The 16,523-nt window shown below is 44.8% G+C and overlaps 4 protein-coding genes across 11 annotated transcripts in view; 1 reads left to right on the plus strand and 3 right to left on the minus strand.

Moving 5' to 3' along the window:
• Nucleotides 1-6,709, minus strand: part of sorcs2 (sortilin-related VPS10 domain containing receptor 2) — a 64,450-nt gene extending 57,741 nt beyond the window's left edge. For 5 of the 8 annotated variants that reach the window (XM_061763879.1, XM_061763877.1, XM_061763875.1 and 2 more), the window contains exons 1-3: nucleotides 6,660-6,709; nucleotides 5,315-5,407; nucleotides 3,656-4,230 (exon numbers count right to left, since the gene is read on the minus strand). In XM_061763879.1, the coding sequence (XP_061619863.1) occupies nucleotides 3,656-3,961 (306 nt within the window). In that variant the 5' untranslated portion in view covers nucleotides 3,962-4,230; nucleotides 5,315-5,407; nucleotides 6,660-6,709. Of the gene's footprint in view, nucleotides 1-3,655; nucleotides 4,231-5,314; nucleotides 5,408-6,659 lie in introns of those variants that run through there. The other 3 variants (XM_061763876.1, XM_061763882.1, XM_061763881.1) reach the window with 3 other exon arrangements.
• Nucleotides 6,710-6,802: 93 nt separating this feature from the next.
• Nucleotides 6,803-8,407, plus strand: grpel1 (GrpE-like 1, mitochondrial). The gene is made up of 4 exons (XM_061763883.1): nucleotides 6,803-6,960; nucleotides 7,372-7,519; nucleotides 7,592-7,673; nucleotides 7,805-8,407. Exons 1-4 carry the CDS (start codon nucleotides 6,905-6,907, stop codon nucleotides 8,149-8,151), a joined length of 633 nt encoding a protein of 210 aa, XP_061619867.1. The 5' UTR covers nucleotides 6,803-6,904; the 3' UTR covers nucleotides 8,152-8,407.
• A 244-nt stretch (nucleotides 8,408-8,651) lies between these two features.
• On the minus strand, nucleotides 8,652-12,993 carry tada2b (transcriptional adaptor 2B). Its single transcript, XM_061763319.1, is given in 3 exon segments — nucleotides 8,652-10,511; nucleotides 10,514-11,374; nucleotides 12,206-12,993. Coding segments are annotated over 3 exon segments (1,458 nt in total). The 5' UTR covers nucleotides 12,476-12,993; the 3' UTR covers nucleotides 8,652-10,184.
• Nucleotides 12,994-13,087: 94 nt separating this feature from the next.
• On the minus strand, nucleotides 13,088-16,413 carry ponzr1 (plac8 onzin related protein 1). The gene is made up of 4 exons (XM_061763322.1): nucleotides 16,277-16,413; nucleotides 14,654-14,767; nucleotides 14,354-14,499; nucleotides 13,088-13,476 (listed from the first exon to the last, which is right to left on the minus strand). The coding sequence occupies exons 2-4, from the start codon at nucleotides 14,763-14,765 to the stop codon at nucleotides 13,339-13,341; spliced, it is 396 nt and encodes a 131-aa protein (XP_061619306.1). The 5' UTR covers nucleotides 14,766-14,767; nucleotides 16,277-16,413; the 3' UTR covers nucleotides 13,088-13,338.
• Between the last annotated feature and the right edge of the window lie 110 nt (nucleotides 16,414-16,523).

Here is a 16,523-nt window from a genome sequence, read left to right on the forward strand (position 1 = left end):
CACAGTGTCAATGGGCATTGAAGCAGGAAATCATGATGCACAAAGTGTTGAATTCTTTACATTCTGTGCAATGATGTTATGACTGTGTGTTTTTATACTATCCTAATTCACTTTCGGTTGTTGTTTTTTGGGAGGCTGCACGAATGAATGGCATTTCCATTCATTTCCATTTGAGATCTGACGTCCGAGTATGGTCCCAGAACAAATTCAACTTGTAAGTAAAGGCACTGTGTTGACAGTTCCGATTGGATTTCAAGTGCACCTTACAAAATTGATAACAGCACGAGGAGTCATTGTTATTAGTATAGACAAATGGCCCAATGGGACTCTGTCTCATATTAAAATGATACCGGCTTCCCGAAAAGGCTCGCTTGGCTAGCCTCAACTCACTGCTGCCATTAATAACACTTACAGTACATCCTCCGGACACAGGACGGTAAAACAGCAAAAAGTGTCATCCGAACCCTCAGTGACAAGATGATTGATGCGAGGCGGCCAGGGGCGATTAGCAAATGCTCAGCGGTGCCGGGGGCAAGTCCGGGACGACCGCGCCGGATTGACAAGCCGCAGGACTGGATGGTATTCGCGTGGAAGGCGGACATGTGGACGACCAAGCAGATGATTTACAGTCCGGAGGCTTGTGGAGTGTCTCGAACAAGCCGCCGACGAGATAAATGACGAGAAAGGTTCTGCTCACATGTGCAAACAATTTCCCGCCACAGAACTAGCGGGGCCCAAATGAAATGTCTGTCGGGCATGTGAACAAATGCCTTTCAGATGAAGTCAGGGACATGGAGACCTACACACACACACACACACACACACACACGGACGGACACACATTAGTGGCGATGCTTATGACAACAAAATCTATAGATCATAGCTGCACTGTTTACCTTTACCTTTATGTGGACGTTCGAGTTTTTTTTTTTTTTTTTTGTCCAATCAGATTTCAGCTTCAGCGTGTTGCCACGCCAGTCTTATCCGGCCGGGCATTCAGAATCAGCACTGCTGGCCAATGTCACGATATTATATGTACATATACAGTTGTGCCTTGAGATGCGAGTTAAATTCATGATCTCAAAAACACTGGTGTCTCAAATAATATTTCCCCATTGAAATGAAAGAAACTATCACGCTGTTATAATGTACTTCATAAAAAACATACAGTAATAACAATTACGTAGAATGTAAATAATTCAACAGTTTGTGTATCATGATTCATTCATCGCAGCTCCCTCTGGTGTGTGGAACTTGGCCACCAGGTGGCAGTATAATACGTCATGTAGACAATCAAGAAAGTACGTGACTCATAATCGGCAGTCATAGTAGTCGTGTGTTGCAGATGATGAAGAATAGACGCATGTGAGTATTGTGACATGTCTGTCTACATGTGTTGCTGCACTGTTGAAGGTACAAATATCTGTTCGCGACGCCATTGCTATCCTTTAGCCCGTCCGTGTCGAACAAACATCGTTTGGGTTGACGGACTTTGCCTCCAGACCGACTTGTGCATCATCCTACAGTTTGAACGTCATTTCCGCGTGTCACGCATTTCAGGTGGCCCCCCCCTAAGTGAAAAGGGAAAGCGCGAGTGATTTTGCGTTTCAGAAACGAGCTCTCGCTGGTTAGGTAAGCTCTCCTCAGTTAGAGAGGAGAGCGACCATTTAAAGGCGCATCACATGGTCGTGCTACGCTTTATGTGACTTTCATCTTAATTACGCTTCATGAAAACCACTTGATTTGTGTAATATTCTTTTTTTTGTGTGCGCGTGTGATAATGGTTTGTATAATTTGCCCGGCTAGACTACAGAATTCGCATAGCTTCTTGCGCTAATTGAATGTATTTTGGATGTTTGATCTCGCATCTCTCGTATTTGTACTGGGCGCGGATTCGTTTGCGGTTCGTCCACATTCACATCAACACAACAAGCCTCTTAAACGTTCGTGGTTTTGCATGCTCCAGTGTGTCAAAGCGGCGTTATTATGCGAGCAGTCAGCACATTTTCTCTTTATAATCTGTTTTGCTCTTACCGCCGATGCCCTGGCCTCGCTCGCAGGGGAAACTGTTGAGCCTGGTGTAAATATATTCAAATTCATCCCCGGTACATTTACAAGGAACCGGCTCAATATGAAAAGTATCAACAAAAATATCAGACAGTGAGCGGAGTAATAAAAAGAGAACCTTAGTGAATATTATTAGACCTCCACGGCTTTGACCTCGTCAATTTTGGATTCGTAAAACGCTGACGACACGAACGGTCAACTTTTTTTTTAAAATTTGATCTCTATTCAACATCTGCGGTTTCTTTTTCGGCGCTCCTCGAGAATCTGCGTGCTCGGGTTCGGAAGACGGGGGGCCCGACTTTAGAAGCTGCCGATCTGCGAGGGAAAAATGAGCTCGTTCAATCATCCAATCACAGCTCGCAAAAGCAAAGAGCCGCGCAGCCGATGACGCCGCCGTTCACCTCGGAATAAAATCGCAATGCGCCATTTGTCCGTCTTATTGGGCTGGGATGAACCTTTGATTGAGGAGGAATCAACACGAGCGCCGTGTCCGTTCACTGTAACTACTATCTGCAGCGCTCCTAAGTTTCCAACAGTGTCATCTAAATCCGTTTTCGCCAGCTGCCGTACAGTGGCCGAGCCACACAAAGGCTGCGACGAGCAGCGACGTCTCCCGCCGACGCACTCCGCCGTGCGACGGCCGCCACAAAGACCGCTCTTGTTTGCAAGGCCCGACTTCAACTTCAATCCGCCAGCCAGGCAACTGGACTTTTCACCTTGAATTGCAAAAATTCAAAAAGACGAAATTCACTCCCATTTTCCACATCTTCCCAGCAGTCACACGTCACTAAAATTGCAACAAAATCTCGACCGATTACGCCTACTGAGTAAAAAGAATTCAGTTCAAGCAGCGACGAGCGTGATTGCTCCACTTTTCTCCGTGTCGAGGTCATCTTAGTAAAGATTGCTTTTGTTTTGGTTGTAAATTAGAGGAAAAAAAATCCTGGACTTTTTTCTTTTTTTATCTAGCAGTAAACACGTAAAACAATATAGAATTGCTTGGCATGCTTTTACCGACGCTGATAGGTTGTTTTTCGCCCGTTGGCTTTTCAGCTGTTGTTGTGCCCATTGCTCTCTCCATCGCCAATGGTTTGCTCATGTATGGTTCAAGTGGTTATCCGATGTTCTACGAGGAGTGTCCTTCTTGATGTGCTCAAAGATAACTTTTGCTCTGAGTTGGCGAAATATATTTAAAAAAATAAATGAAAATAAAAAAAATTAAAACCTGACCTGACTTGTTAAATCAATTACTCAGCTACATTTTGAAAGTTTGGACCCCAAAATAGAACCATTCCACTTTTCACACCATCTGGCCAAGACGCAAACTGTACGGATGCAGCTTTTGTTCAAGCAAACCCACCGACTGAATACATAAATGTTTGAGTCACATGCGTTCTCGTGACCACAAAGACAACGACCAACAAATAACCGAATAGGCGCTCAATGCATCCAGGTGGCGCACCTGTGTGCGTAAAGAAGACAGTTAAGGTGTGTCCCAGTTTCCCCGGTGAGAACAATAACTTGTCTGGCATCATGTGGATGACGGGACTGGGTGGCACAAAGAGGGTGTGGACGCTTCGGCACTTACGCTGCTGTTCTCCCCCGTCCAGTGGACCATCGCCTGGTTGTGCGTCGCATCTCCTTTGAGCACGAACGAGCTGCTTTGCAGGGACATTTGTTTCCCCCGGGACAGCGCTCTCCTGAGGCGGGGGGAGCCCTCCGAGCCCTCGGTGTCCTCACCTCCATCCGCCGGGGAGCCTTCCGCGCGTCCCACGTCCGCTCCGCGGTCGTCCCTCCGCTCGCAGCGCGCGGGTCCCGGCATCGCAGTCACCGCCGAGACGGTTAAGAGCAAGACGCAGAGGTGCGCGGAGGCTGGGAGCGCCGGTGCGGGCATGCTTTGGGGCCGGAGACGGAGCAGGAGACTGGCCGGGGTTGGAGGAAGATGGATAGGCGTGTACTGTTGTGCTGAGCGAGCGAGGGAGTGTGCGAGGGAGTCTGCGAGGGGGGGCGGTGGGGGGTGGGGGAGATTTTGGGAACAACGTGGACCCGTCTCCGGCCCAAAACTGGACCACAAGACGGCCCGCTGGCGCCACCTGGTGCCGAGCAGCCCCGGCAAACCACAGTTGAATTTCAATGCCGTGACGCCATAAACAAGCAGGAACGCTGGAATCCAGTCAGTAGTACACACTTAACATAATCATCATTTAAAATAAAAAAAATGAATTTTTTTTTTTTTTTTTGCCTCCAAAACACAAATACAGTATATGAATGAGTGGTCGCTGCTGCGGCTTAAACGCGATCAGAAGCTCTGAGCTACATTTACAGACCTAAATAAAAAAATAAATAAAAATCTTTTCCATGAAATTGTATTTACATAATCTTTGTGACATTTCTCTCCCTCTGAAGGATTACAATTTGGGGTTCATTTAAATTAAGGTTCAGGGTTACTTCAAGACATTTGTAGTTCTAATACACTAACCTGTTATGAATTTTGACACACAAAGCATCACGCTAACCATTTCAGTGTAATTTATAGACATGTGAAAAGGTTGGACTTGAAATTATTTTCTTAGTTTTGCAATGAAATATTTCCCCGCCCCCCCAAAAAAATGTGCCTCTTAGTTGCGGAACACATACTAACTGAATACACTGGAACCCAGAACCAAAATTAAAAAAAATAATAATAATAAAATAATTTTAATAAATTCACAAAAATTTAAAAATGGAGATGTCTGCTTTTTCATTTGAATATTTGAATTATTGACATAATGAATGGTCGTTTGGTCATTTCAGATGTGCTGCAATAACGTTTTTTTTTTATTTTGTAGCAAAAACGTTGTTATCGGCTCCAGCCCAGCCAGGAGCAAGAACAGCAACGTGAATATTTGATGGAGGTGAGAGCCTGTTAATATTTGAGGAGTCATCCTCACCTTCTTCTCACTTTCTCTGTCATTCGTTTTGGTCTCTCCTTTCGCCTCAACTCGACATGAAATTTCTTTAAAGACCTTCCTGCTCCTTATTAAGGACATTCAGGAGACCGCGTTAAAACACACAATCTTCCACGGAATAGAAGACGAATTAATGGGATGTTCCGCGCTGATAATGAGGTGGCCGACTCTCCTCCCGCCTTGAAGTAATTCCTGTCATCTTACTGACACCGCTTGTATTAGGGGAGCACTTAAAAAGCGCCGCTTCGTCCTCCACGCCGTGTCATACTGCATTACAACTGACGCGCTACATGACTCACCTCGTCTAGCGTGGGCGGCCCACGAAACCCGCAGCGAGGCCACGCAGCACACCTAAGCACGCCATCGCCAGGTTTGGATGATAAGAAAGTGGGCTTGAAAGAGAGAAGAAAAAAAAAACACAATGAGACGCAGAAAAGTAGTGCTTTGGCGCTGTTTTTGGCCATCTTGGTGCCAAGGTACTATGTTGAAGTGAGGGGAGGAGCTCCTATTCGACACAACAAAGCCCTGGCTAATATAAAAGTAGTGCCTTGGCGCTATCTTTTGGCATCTTGGTGCCAATGAACTACGTTGAAGTGAGGGGAGGAGCTTCTTTTCGACAACAAAGCCCCGGCTAATTGAAAAATAGTGCTTTGGCGTCATCTTGTGTCATATACGGGCAATTATAAAACGAAAATGATTGAATAGTTTCTGTGGTGAGCAAAAATTTGACTTACGAGTGATTTTCAGGCGCTCCACCACGAGATGGCGCCAAAAAAATTCACAACATCAGGCCACCATCAGTTCATGTTGCTTACCTCGTTGTGAATACCCAGCCGTTATTTCGTTTATCGAAAAATATGAGCAAGCGTTAGGAAAAAGGCAAAAAATTGTCAAGATTGAGTTCAGCATTAGCGGAGTGAAAAGATTTTTGGGAGGGCGCGGAAATTGGTTAATTCCTTATATTATATTTTATTACGTTATTACTGTCTTTTTGAGGGCAATCTTTCCATAAAAAAAAAACCCTGTTACAAAGATTTGTGGGGGTGTTCTTGACCAATGCAAACCAGTTCAACTTCAAACTCGTCAGCTTAATCAGGACACAAATTTAACTATTGATCACATTTTCCCAATTCCCACAAAAACCCAATTCTGAAATATTTCACACATTCACCTCTTCCTTCTTCATTTCTTGACAGATTCAAACAGTTCCAACTTCAACTTCACAATTCGCATAACCATTTTTTACATAAATTGCATATTCTAGTTGAATCAACTTTTTTTTTTTTTTTTTTTGTCAAGGGAGTGAAGTATAGCAGTTTTTTGGTATGTTTCTCTGTATGTAACTGACATATTACATACATTGTTTTTTAAGTTGTGTACACAAGTATATTTAAGAGTCTGTACCTTTGGTAACTTTAATTTCAGGATTCGAATCGGTCATTTTGCTTCTACTGGTGTATTTTTTTTTTTTTACACAAATATTTGTAGGCCTACTTCATGTAATGTAAATCATGTACTTTTGCCACCTCTTTACGTAACACAATTCGTAGAATTACATGCACTATTTTTGACTAGTACGACTCTTATTAACATTTCAATGTTATTATTGTTGCTATTTAAACATAATTTGCTTCCAAAACTAACCTGTGGATGAGTAACTTGTTGCTAAATCAACTGTCCTTGATCACGTGTGTGGGTTTTCACGTTAGCGCAACCAAACTATATTCGGTTGGCATCGCCTTCCTCCAAACGCAATTGGTCGGTAAACATACGCCCCGCCTCTTCTCACTCCCGATTGGTTAGCCAGCACGACACCGCCCATCAGGTCTTGTGTCCCGGTCAAGCGTGTGTTCCAAGGAGGCTTCTCGCGTCCCGAATTAAGACGGAAAATGGCCAATTTGTGCATACGGAGCTTCACGCTCGGAGCTTTGCGCAACGTTGCGAGGTTAGGAACGTGCCGATTTGACTTGAATAGCATGTCAGTGGAGCTTGGAAACGTTAGCGTCGCGACATAGCTTGATGACATTATTGGAGATACCGGGAGTAAAAAGCTGTTATTGGCTAAATATAATGTGCATATTACCTCAATTGGTGGGAATTATGTGTGATTTTCTAAAGGAAGACTGTATAGTTCATCTGTTGGTCAAATGGTAGTTATCGAACACTTCCCGGGCGCGCAGTTAATGACGTCATAACCGTCGCAAACTTGCGTCATCAAGTTGACCCCCGTAATATTGTTGTAATACTGTGTATTTCACAAAATTATCATCAACATAGCCATTTTATCCATTTTACACATTCTGTATCAGCCTAAAAAAATAAATAAACAGGTATGGTATCTCTTTTTCATATCCAGGGCATCCCCGCGGCGGTTATGTACAGCCACCCAGCAGAAGAACGGCCACAGTTCAGAGGAGGCGCCCACCGAAAAGGCCGAACAGAGCGCGACGGAGAAGGTCCTGGCCGAAAAGACGCAGCTGGAGGAGCAGCTAAAGGAGATGACCGTAAGTCCGATGCCGTCTGGCGTACCCGTCACCAGGATAACTGTACTTAACAACAACGTGGGCCATCCACAGGACAAGTACAAGCGGGCCTTGGCAGACACGGAGAACCTGCGGACGAGGAGTCAGAGGATGGTTCAGGATGCGAAATTATATGGTAAACGCAGCAAAAGTTAAAACACTGGACCCGACGTCAGTGATTCTGTTAGTGGTACGCAAAGAAATATCTGCCTAACTTGAGTTCAGTTAGCGTAACAATCCATTTTTACCCGATTATTGCGCCACCAGGTATCCAGGGCTTCTGCGAGGACCTGCTGGAGGTGGCCGACATTTTGGAGAAGGCGAAGGAAAGCGTGCCCAAGGAGGAAGTGACGAGCCGGAACCCTCACCTGAAGAACCTCTACGACGGCCTGGTGATGACCGAGGTCCAGATCCAGAAGGTGTTCACCAAGCACAACCTGGTCAAGCTCAACCCTTACGGCCACAAGTTCGACCCGTATGAGCACGAGGCGCTCTTCCACGCCCCCGCTGAGGGGAAAGAGCCTGGCACGGTCACCGCGGTGACCAAAGTGGGCTACAAGCTTCATGGGCGCACCCTCAGGCCGGCGTTGGTCGGCGTGGCCAAAGCCTCCTAAGGAAGCAGAGGACCACGCGAGACCTTTTTTGGATTCCCGGCCACGACTCTGATGAAAGCGTGCTCTCCGTCACCGGACTGAATATCACGATAAACTGACGGGGCTTCGGCTTCAGTCCCGTCCGGGAGTTTCGGAAGGACTCGACAGGACCAGTTAGAATGCGGCTTTCACCTCAAATGTTTTATGTCCAAAACCAGCCATTTAAGTGATGTATGAATAAAATAATAATAAAAATGGGAAGACATGACAAATGTAACTGCCTCACAACTACTCTTTAAGCAAATACAGTGCAGCTCAGCTTCTGCCGACCAGCCATGAAAATGATTGCGAAACGCAGGAGCAACTACAGTAGTGCCATGCGCTACGAGAAACACGATGCGAGCCGTCGTTCCGTCGTTTTTTTGTTGTTTTTTCCCCCCCGATCAATGAGCAGCAGTTGGACAGAGTGGACAATTCCCCCCCCCCCCCCCCCCCCCCCCCAAAAAAAAAAAAAAGCGACAAGCTGTTTTGTGTACGTCAAACATCTCAACAACTTTACCTTCGGAACGCCCCCACTAGCTTAAAGCAAACAGGAAATTGCTAACAATTAGACAACAGATATTTGGACACAATTGTGATATTGTCTATGACAGGCATATATTCTTTATCTTCTGCAAAAAACTAATATTGCAGCTTACTGGTTCACTGAGGGTGACTTGTCGTCGTTTGTATGACTATTATACTTCCCCCGGTGGCCAAGGCGGGGACAACAGAAGGAGCAGCACAATGATTTGGATTGCAGCATGAAATCAGAATGCCATTTCCATTCATTTCAAAGGGGAAAGAAGATTTAGGACACGAGTGGTCACAGAACTAATTGAAATCGTATCTCAAGGTAACACTGTTCCTGAAAAGAAGACATGATTGTGGTTGCACTTTCCTAAAAAGAAGAGGTTTCACAATTACAACCATAATCAACATGAAAACAAGTATGACAGCCGCCCCCCCCCCCCCCCCCCCCCCATAAATGTAGAAGTTTCCATGTTTAATACATGTTCAATTGTCCATGCATACGGCAGCAAAGCCCGCAGCTTCTTGTGTGCAATACAAAATTCATTTTTCATTACAAAAGCTATGTAAAAAAAATAATAATAATAATTCCACAATGGAAAATACTGTACAGGTCACCAGTAATTAATTTTTTTTCTTCTCATTTATACATTATTTACAAAGGATCACACTACTTTGCTGGACATGATGAAAACGCAATTTAGTCAAGCCGTCGGGCAAAAAGCTGAGAATTGTTTCACTTTATGGGCCTCAGGACTCGTGAAAATTGATTCATACACTAATGACAGATAAAGGTGCAAAATTTCACAGTTAAACTTCCAATGGAAATTCACCAGAAATTTTCCAACCTGAATGAGACCCCAAATACTGACAATTCACCCTTTGCCTTTGCAAAGAAAACATATGGCTCTTTTGTCCTTAGTCCTGATATGAAAATACAGTGAACCCCAACTCTATCACAGATTGTTAATTGATCATTTTTATGGATTTGTATCGCACTATTTTAGAATTGTGTGCCTTCAGTGTAGTACCACGTTGTGCCACAACCTAGCGGGCAGCAGTGAGCTCGACTGGAAGAGATGCGGCGCAATTCGGAGCAAGAAGAAGAAGCATAGCGCCCGCGAGTTAAAAGAGCAAAAAGTTGATAATTATCATAAATTTCATGAGCCTGTCTAACATGATGTGTTAGCATTAAGCTAACAGACTGTAACCGTTGTTACAGTATACGGTTTGATTGAACACTTTGGTGTTTTGATTATGCAATGTTTAATTCCGGAACTTTCCAATTTTCATCGAAAGTTTATTGAAAGCGCGTGGGAGGCGCTAAGACGATATAAATAAATGTGCTTTCGATTTTGACCGCAATAAACGGGGGTTCGCTGTATTTCTTTCCCGAGCGAAGGCTGCCACTGTAACACGTTCCCGACGTCGATGTTGCAAGTCAATAGTTTTTGGTTTTGTTTTTTTTCCCCCCTCGCCGCCTTCTAGACGGCGTCTCTGGATATCCAGCCGCTCTCGGTGAGGAAGGTGACGATGCGTTTCCTGAGGACTTTGTCCAGGTAGCTGGGCAGCCGGCTCTTGGAAGGGACGCCCTGCCTCTTCTGCAGGTGGTCTTTGATGATGATGGTTTTGACCGTCAGGTAGCGGGCGGGGCTCAGGTTGAGGGAGTTGCACAGCACCTTCTCGCGGTCCGACAGCAGCTCAAAGCCGGTCAGGTTCTCGATGGCGGCGAACTCGCCCTCTTTGCCTTCCTCCTTAATGGCGCAGCCCACCCCGAGCCCGCCGGTCGCGCCGCCTCCGGCGGCGCCGCCCCGGAGCCGAGCCCGCCGGCCCCGAGCCCGCCTCGCTTGGAGACGACCACGCTCTTGTTCTCCTTGCGTTTCTCCCGTTTGTGGCGCGCCGCCTCGTATTCGGCCGCCTCGTCCAGGCGGGCGATGCCGTTGCGGCGGCATCGTTGCAGTTCCCTTACTTTGGCCCTGAGCGCCCGCTCTTTGTGCATGTTCTCAAAGAGCTCCTCGACTTCTCGGTGGGCCATGAACTGGCAGAGCCCCCGCAGACGCACCCGCTGCTCCTTCTCCTCCTTGCTGATCTTTCTTTTCGGCGTGGCGGGCACCGGCGGGCACGTTCCCGCCGCCGTCGCGGAACCCGGCCCGGTCGCGCCGGCTCCCGCTCCGAGCGCGCCCATTGCGGCGCTCGCGACTCCGGGCAACTTGTCCTTGTCCCGCATTTCTTTCTTATCCCGGCCCAGGAAGACGGGCACCAGGCTGTAGTCCCGTGCGATGTTCTTCCGCCGCTGCCGCTCGCGTAGTTTGCGCACGTACATGTCCACGTGGGCGCGCTTCATCTCGATCTCCACGTCCTCGTCGTCGTAGTTCACCGAGAGCCCGCTGATGAGTTTCTCGGCGTCCTGGTCGTATTCGATCTCGTAGTCGTCGCGCAGCGGCATGTAGCCCAGCTGCTGCTGCTCGGCCAGGCCGATGTCCAGAGGCGGGAGCGGGACTGTGAGGCTGGGCGAGAGCGCCCCCCCGCCGGGGCACGTGTGGTCCGTCACCCGGTTGGGAATGCTGTCGGGGATGCAGGCCTTTCCCAGGTTGCCATGGATGTACATGGTCACGTAGTGGTCCATGACTTCCTGTGGAGTGCGGCCGGCCCCGACGTGAGCGGCCATGTCCTCCTAGACAACGAACAACCAGAGATGGAAGATAGAAGTACTGATACCCCCCCCCCCCCCCCCAAAAAAAAAGATGTGGATTTGTTGAACATTTTAGTGTTTAAATATACAAATGTTTCATTCTCTTCTGTTTTATGTCAGGTTTAGGGTAAATTGAATTGGGAGTGACAAATTAACAGCTTGAAGCAAGCACTCTTGGCCTCTTTGGAGAACTGTGCGAATTTGGAAACTTTCTGTGGGAACTAGCTATTCAAATGAATGGGAATAAACCAAAATGTACTAAATTTAAGGTTGGCTCGAAATAAAACCTTTGAATATCTACATGCAACATGTATTCCTCTGTCGCACACACACAGAAGATTTCAGGAATCTAGAATATTTTTTTAAAGTTTCATTTAACATTTTGAATGCAACTTTGTTGATATTTTTGAATGGGTTGGTGGTGCATTTGTGTTCATTTTTGAAAGGGCTGGGAGTAATATTTAACTCAATGCATCTTTAATGAAAGAATTGGTTGTTCAATAACGTATTTAAAACTCAATAAAGTTGTATCTACTTTCGAACAAATGGAACATTTCGCATTGATGTCTGCTGATGACAAAAGAAATCATGGTGTAATGATTTACAATGTTCCCTTGTGCAGGCCTTATCTTCACAGAAAATAAGTAGAAAAATAAAAGTTGTAGAATATTACTTGAGTCAAGCAATAAAGACTATCTGACATTTGCTGTAGTTCCAGTATCAAAACTATTTTTGAAGGGGTTGGTTGCACTTCAGCATTGGCCCTTCTGCACACGTTCTGCAAAAGGTCAAGGAAGTGGAAAAAGTTCGTACCCAGTTTCCAAAGCCGTACTGCTCGATGGCATCGAGGAGCGACTGCTCTTCCCTGCTCGTCCATCCTCCCTCGGCTTCGGGACCCCAGAGGGAGAAGCGCCCGCCGTCGACCTGCTGGTAGCCGTGCCATCTGCGGTGGTTGCCGATTTCTGCGCCCGCCGAGAAGCACTCGGGACACAGCTCGATATCGGGACAGTCGGTGCAGCGAAGCCGGAGATGGGTCACGTCCGCCAGGCAGTTCACGCAGTACTTCTTCCCCAGGTCGGCCATGTTGGCTGGCTTTCGCTCCTTGTTGTTGGAGGCTGACCCCCCCGCGCATGCGCGGTGACGTGCGAATGCCACCGCCGTTTTTTTTAAGTCAATGGCGCCCTCTACAGGCAGGCGCTTGTTAGTGCAACCGCCCACCAAAACGGCGAGACAGTGCCATATCTATCGACCTATATAGCTATATATATTTAAAAATATATATAGTTAATTCGAAACAGCAGAAAGTTGTTTTTTTTTTTTGGGGGGGGGGGGTGGCCAGTAATAAAGCAAGAAAAAGTACTTATCGTACTAGCATTGGGTAACTAATTGCAAAACTCCCACAGTGTGTTCTCTCCCACACACTTCCTGTTCTCAAGGATTTGGCAGCTGGCTCGGTTCAAGGTCCTGCTCACAATGTTATGGGAGGAAAAAAAAAAAGAGGTCCTAGAATGTGCTGATTTGGTTAGTGAATCGGAAACCACCGTTTCAAACCAAATCAAACTGAATCTCTGTTCTTCCTCTTTTTGTCACGACTCATTGTATTACTAGCATTATATATATATATATATATATATATATATTTTTTTTTTTTTCTCCAAGCACACTTTTTAAACACATAGTAAACAGATTTGAAAATACAATTGTATATGCTTTAATAAACGTGATCAAACATGAACATATTCGTCATCAACTCACCACTGAAAGCTTTGTATTGTGAAAAAAAAAATGACTTGACCACATAACTCAGGTGCAAGATGTGTCTTACAAAAGAATCGAAATGTAAACATACCAACAGTATGTTGTTTTTATCTAATACTGAAAACATGCTATGCCCATCACATACAACGAGGGTTATGGATTAAATGGGGTTGTAGCGCTGGTAGTCGCTACACTGTCCTGATGACCTGCGTGGTGATAGCAGATGTCGTGCCCTCGTTGGCCCTGATCTTCACCTCGCGGTTCATCTGGCACCACACGCACGGGAAACACCAGTAGAGCTTGCAGCAGTCGTCGCAGCAAGAACCCTGCCGGGACCACAAACGCCTCGGTCATACTTCAAAACGGCACAGCACTAAATGATGTTTCGGTTAGTGTTGCACATAAATTGTACCACATTAAATGTTTGAAAAGTGAAATACAACTGAACTGTACTCAGGCAGTGATTTTTCCCTCTCGTGGTACAACTCTTTTGAGAATGTCAGAATAAAAGGCATCATATTACGAGAACAAAGATGCATTTTTGTAACACATTTATTACATTGTTCAAATTGGACTTTAATATTATATTAGTACAACTTTACCTTTGGGGGAAAAAAAAAAAAATCCTAAGATTGCCTTTTTATCCCGACAAAGAATGGTTTCGTTCTTGTTAAGATCAAAACATGTTTGCGTTAAAAAACGACAACTTCATGCTCGTAACATTACAACTTAATTTTTTCTCAAAAAAATGTTAACTTGTTATTGGAACATGAAAAGATGAATACAAATGCATTCAACTTCAAAGTTCTCTCCGACGACTGCACTTAAGCAGTGATTCTTTTGCGTACCACTAGATGGAGTCCACATATAAAACAGAGTCATTGACTAAAATATGTAATATTACGAGAATAAAGTTGCATTTTTTTTCAAATTCACTTGTAAAAACATTTCTTCCACCATTAAACTTGGACTTTAATATCGTAATATTACAACTATTTTAGAACGATACAACCATCTTCTCATCCCGACAAAATAAGTTTTTGTCGTGTACCACTAGAGGGAGCCTGCGTGTCACAATTTAAGAATCGCTGCAATGAACCAATAAAGAAAGCGTTCAGGTTAGTCTCGAGAGCTTTGTCTCCGTCAACGCCCCGCCCACCCCTCTTGCACGCCCTTTCCTTGGCCGTGGTCAGGTTTTTTTACCGGGATTCCGTGGCGGTCCCTGATGGAGGAGCGCAGCACGCATGACACGATGCAGCAGAAGTCCAGCAACGGCATGGCGCAGCACCAGCCGTGCTTGCTGGCCGTCTGGCACTGCATGCACGGGAAGCACCATAAGGCGCAGCAACCTGAGAAGATGGACGACAAGAGATTTTAGGCCGAAAAAAAAAAAAAAAAAAAAAAAAGTCCTATTCTTGTAAGCTGCTATGAAGTTACGTACATTTCGAACATTAACACTGTGCTTCAAGTTCAAGTTAAATACAAATGACATGACTGACTTACATGTGCCCATGTCACTGCAGCAATCACAAAGGCCGGTGCTCCAGGTGGAGTGATTCATCGTGGTGGTCATCACCTGGGTCACCACCTGGGTGGGCTGCTGGTAAACGGCCATGTCTGGAGGGCACAGAACATAATCATGTGTCAATAAAGATATTCAATTCGTTCATTCATCAATCATCCCACTGTACTACTGTACACGTGGAGACAGTAACAGTCCCCCATGAATAGCGAGCGGCCTCTTGTGGTACGTGAAAGAATCTGCCTACAGTTCAGTTGTGTTTCACTTTCGAGTTCAATTCATTTGCAATTCATCTTTCAGAAGTTTTTTTTTTTTAAATGTATACTTGTACATTTAAGCACAGTCTTTAAAGTTCAAAACCGTAAGTAACTGACACCCCACCCAAAAAGTGTTTTCCACTTTATTAGGTTCAACCATGAAACACTTTTATAGCATTTCAACGTAATCTTACGAGTTAACCCTTCAAAATTATTGTCTTACAGACTTTTTTTTTTTTTTACCTTGAAAAAATACACCAGAAGCGCAAGGACGTATCTGAAACATTTGTGTCGCTTCAACATACTTCCTTGACACCAACTGCTATGTCCCAATGAGCTGGGCTTTGGCGCCCTCTTGTGGCATCCGAGGGCATGTAAACTATATTACCAAATCTATAACTGCTGATGCACTTCTGTTCAGATGTACTCTGCATTTTGTTGCAGCTTTTACTGGCAGGAAATCCGCTTGACAGACTTTGCTTCTTTATTTTTTTACTCACGGAAATGCAGAGTACATCTGAACAGAAGTTCCCTAATGCATAATATATGGCAGCACGAGAAATATTAATCCGATTATTAATAGCTGAGCATATGGTCTCGCACGTGCGCAAGTTAGCTCAACTAGCCATTAGCTTCACCAAGGGACCGGTCAACCATTTCAAAATTCACATTCATTTTAAACCCATTCACGCTCTTCGGTTCCGTCCCACTGCACCAAAGGCACGCTTCTTTCGCCGCACATAAAATTATAAAGTAATAATAATAATAATAAGACGTATATTGTCTTAGTCAATGCGAATTGAAGCTCGACTATGTAGTTAAGGTGCTAGCTAGTTAGCCGCTCAGAGGTTGATGACCCTCTCCCAGAGGTTAATGCCCGTCTCCCAATTAACTTTTTCTTCTTTAAAGTTGATTAGTACGAAAAAAGTAGCTCGGATAATTAATGAACTCATAATCTATAATTCATAATAGGGACTGTGCCTTTGATGTAGAACAATATTAATGAGCTAATATGATGACCTTAGCTCGCTCTCACAAGGCCATTAATTAGGACACTGCATTAACATTAATAAAACGTTACACTATGCTATACTATACATATTTAATATAATGCTTTGTAAATGCACGAATTAGTACGTAGAACGGCATGAAATGTCTAATTATTAAATTAAAAAAAAATTTTTTTTTTAAATGCTAATAAAAAAAAAGTTCCCTTTGAACTTCACCTCATCGGTTTTTAAATCCAAATGGAGACGAAGACAAATTAAATCGAGGAATGTTCCAACAAGCAACCGCAAATCGCACAAAGAGTCCAAATTTAAAGCAAATATGCGTCTTTTTCTTTACCTTCTCCTCTCCGTGTGTTGTGGGGAACCTAAAAGAAAATGGGTGGTGCAAAGTGCAAAAAGTGAGAACTTTCGCTTTCCCAGGAAAGCCACCGCCTCCGACTCGTGACGAATAAAACAAAAAGCGCGATAAAAGAGGAACATAAAGTTAAAAGTAAAAAAAAACTGTTTCATAAACTGTGTATTATTATTATTACAGTATAACATAACTGCAGCACAATGCGACTTTGTTACTGACCGCATTTGAA

The sequence above is a fragment of the Phyllopteryx taeniolatus genome, chromosome 23, assembly GCF_024500385.1.
Source record: "Phyllopteryx taeniolatus isolate TA_2022b chromosome 23, UOR_Ptae_1.2, whole genome shotgun sequence".
Classification (NCBI taxonomy): domain Eukaryota; kingdom Metazoa; phylum Chordata; class Actinopteri; order Syngnathiformes; family Syngnathidae; genus Phyllopteryx; species Phyllopteryx taeniolatus.

What these genes read in the sequence shown, in the direction of transcription:
- grpel1 (XM_061763883.1), top strand. Translation starts at nt 6,905, where the DNA reads ATGGCCAATTTGTGCATACGGAGCTTCACGCTCGGAGCTTTGCGCAAC. An exon ending in AGCAGCTAAAGGAGATGACC is followed by an intron (nt 7,520 to 7,591) that starts GTAAGTCCGATG and finishes GGCCATCCACAG; the next exon opens with GACAAGTACAAGCGGGCCTT. An exon ending in TCAGGATGCGAAATTATATG is followed by an intron (nt 7,674 to 7,804) that starts GTAAACGCAGCA and finishes TTGCGCCACCAG; the next exon opens with GTATCCAGGGCTTCTGCGAG.
- ponzr1 (XM_061763322.1), bottom strand. Translation starts at nt 14,765, where the DNA reads ATGGCCGTTTACCAGCAGCCCACCCAGGTGGTGACCCAGGTGATGACC. An exon ending in CTGCAGTGACATGGGCACAT is followed by an intron (nt 14,500 to 14,653) that starts GTAAGTCAGTCA and finishes CCATCTTCTCAG; the next exon opens with GTTGCTGCGCCTTATGGTGC. An exon ending in GGGACCGCCACGGAATCCCG is followed by an intron (nt 13,477 to 14,353) that starts GTAAAAAAACCT and finishes TGGTCCCGGCAG; the next exon opens with GGTTCTTGCTGCGACGACTG.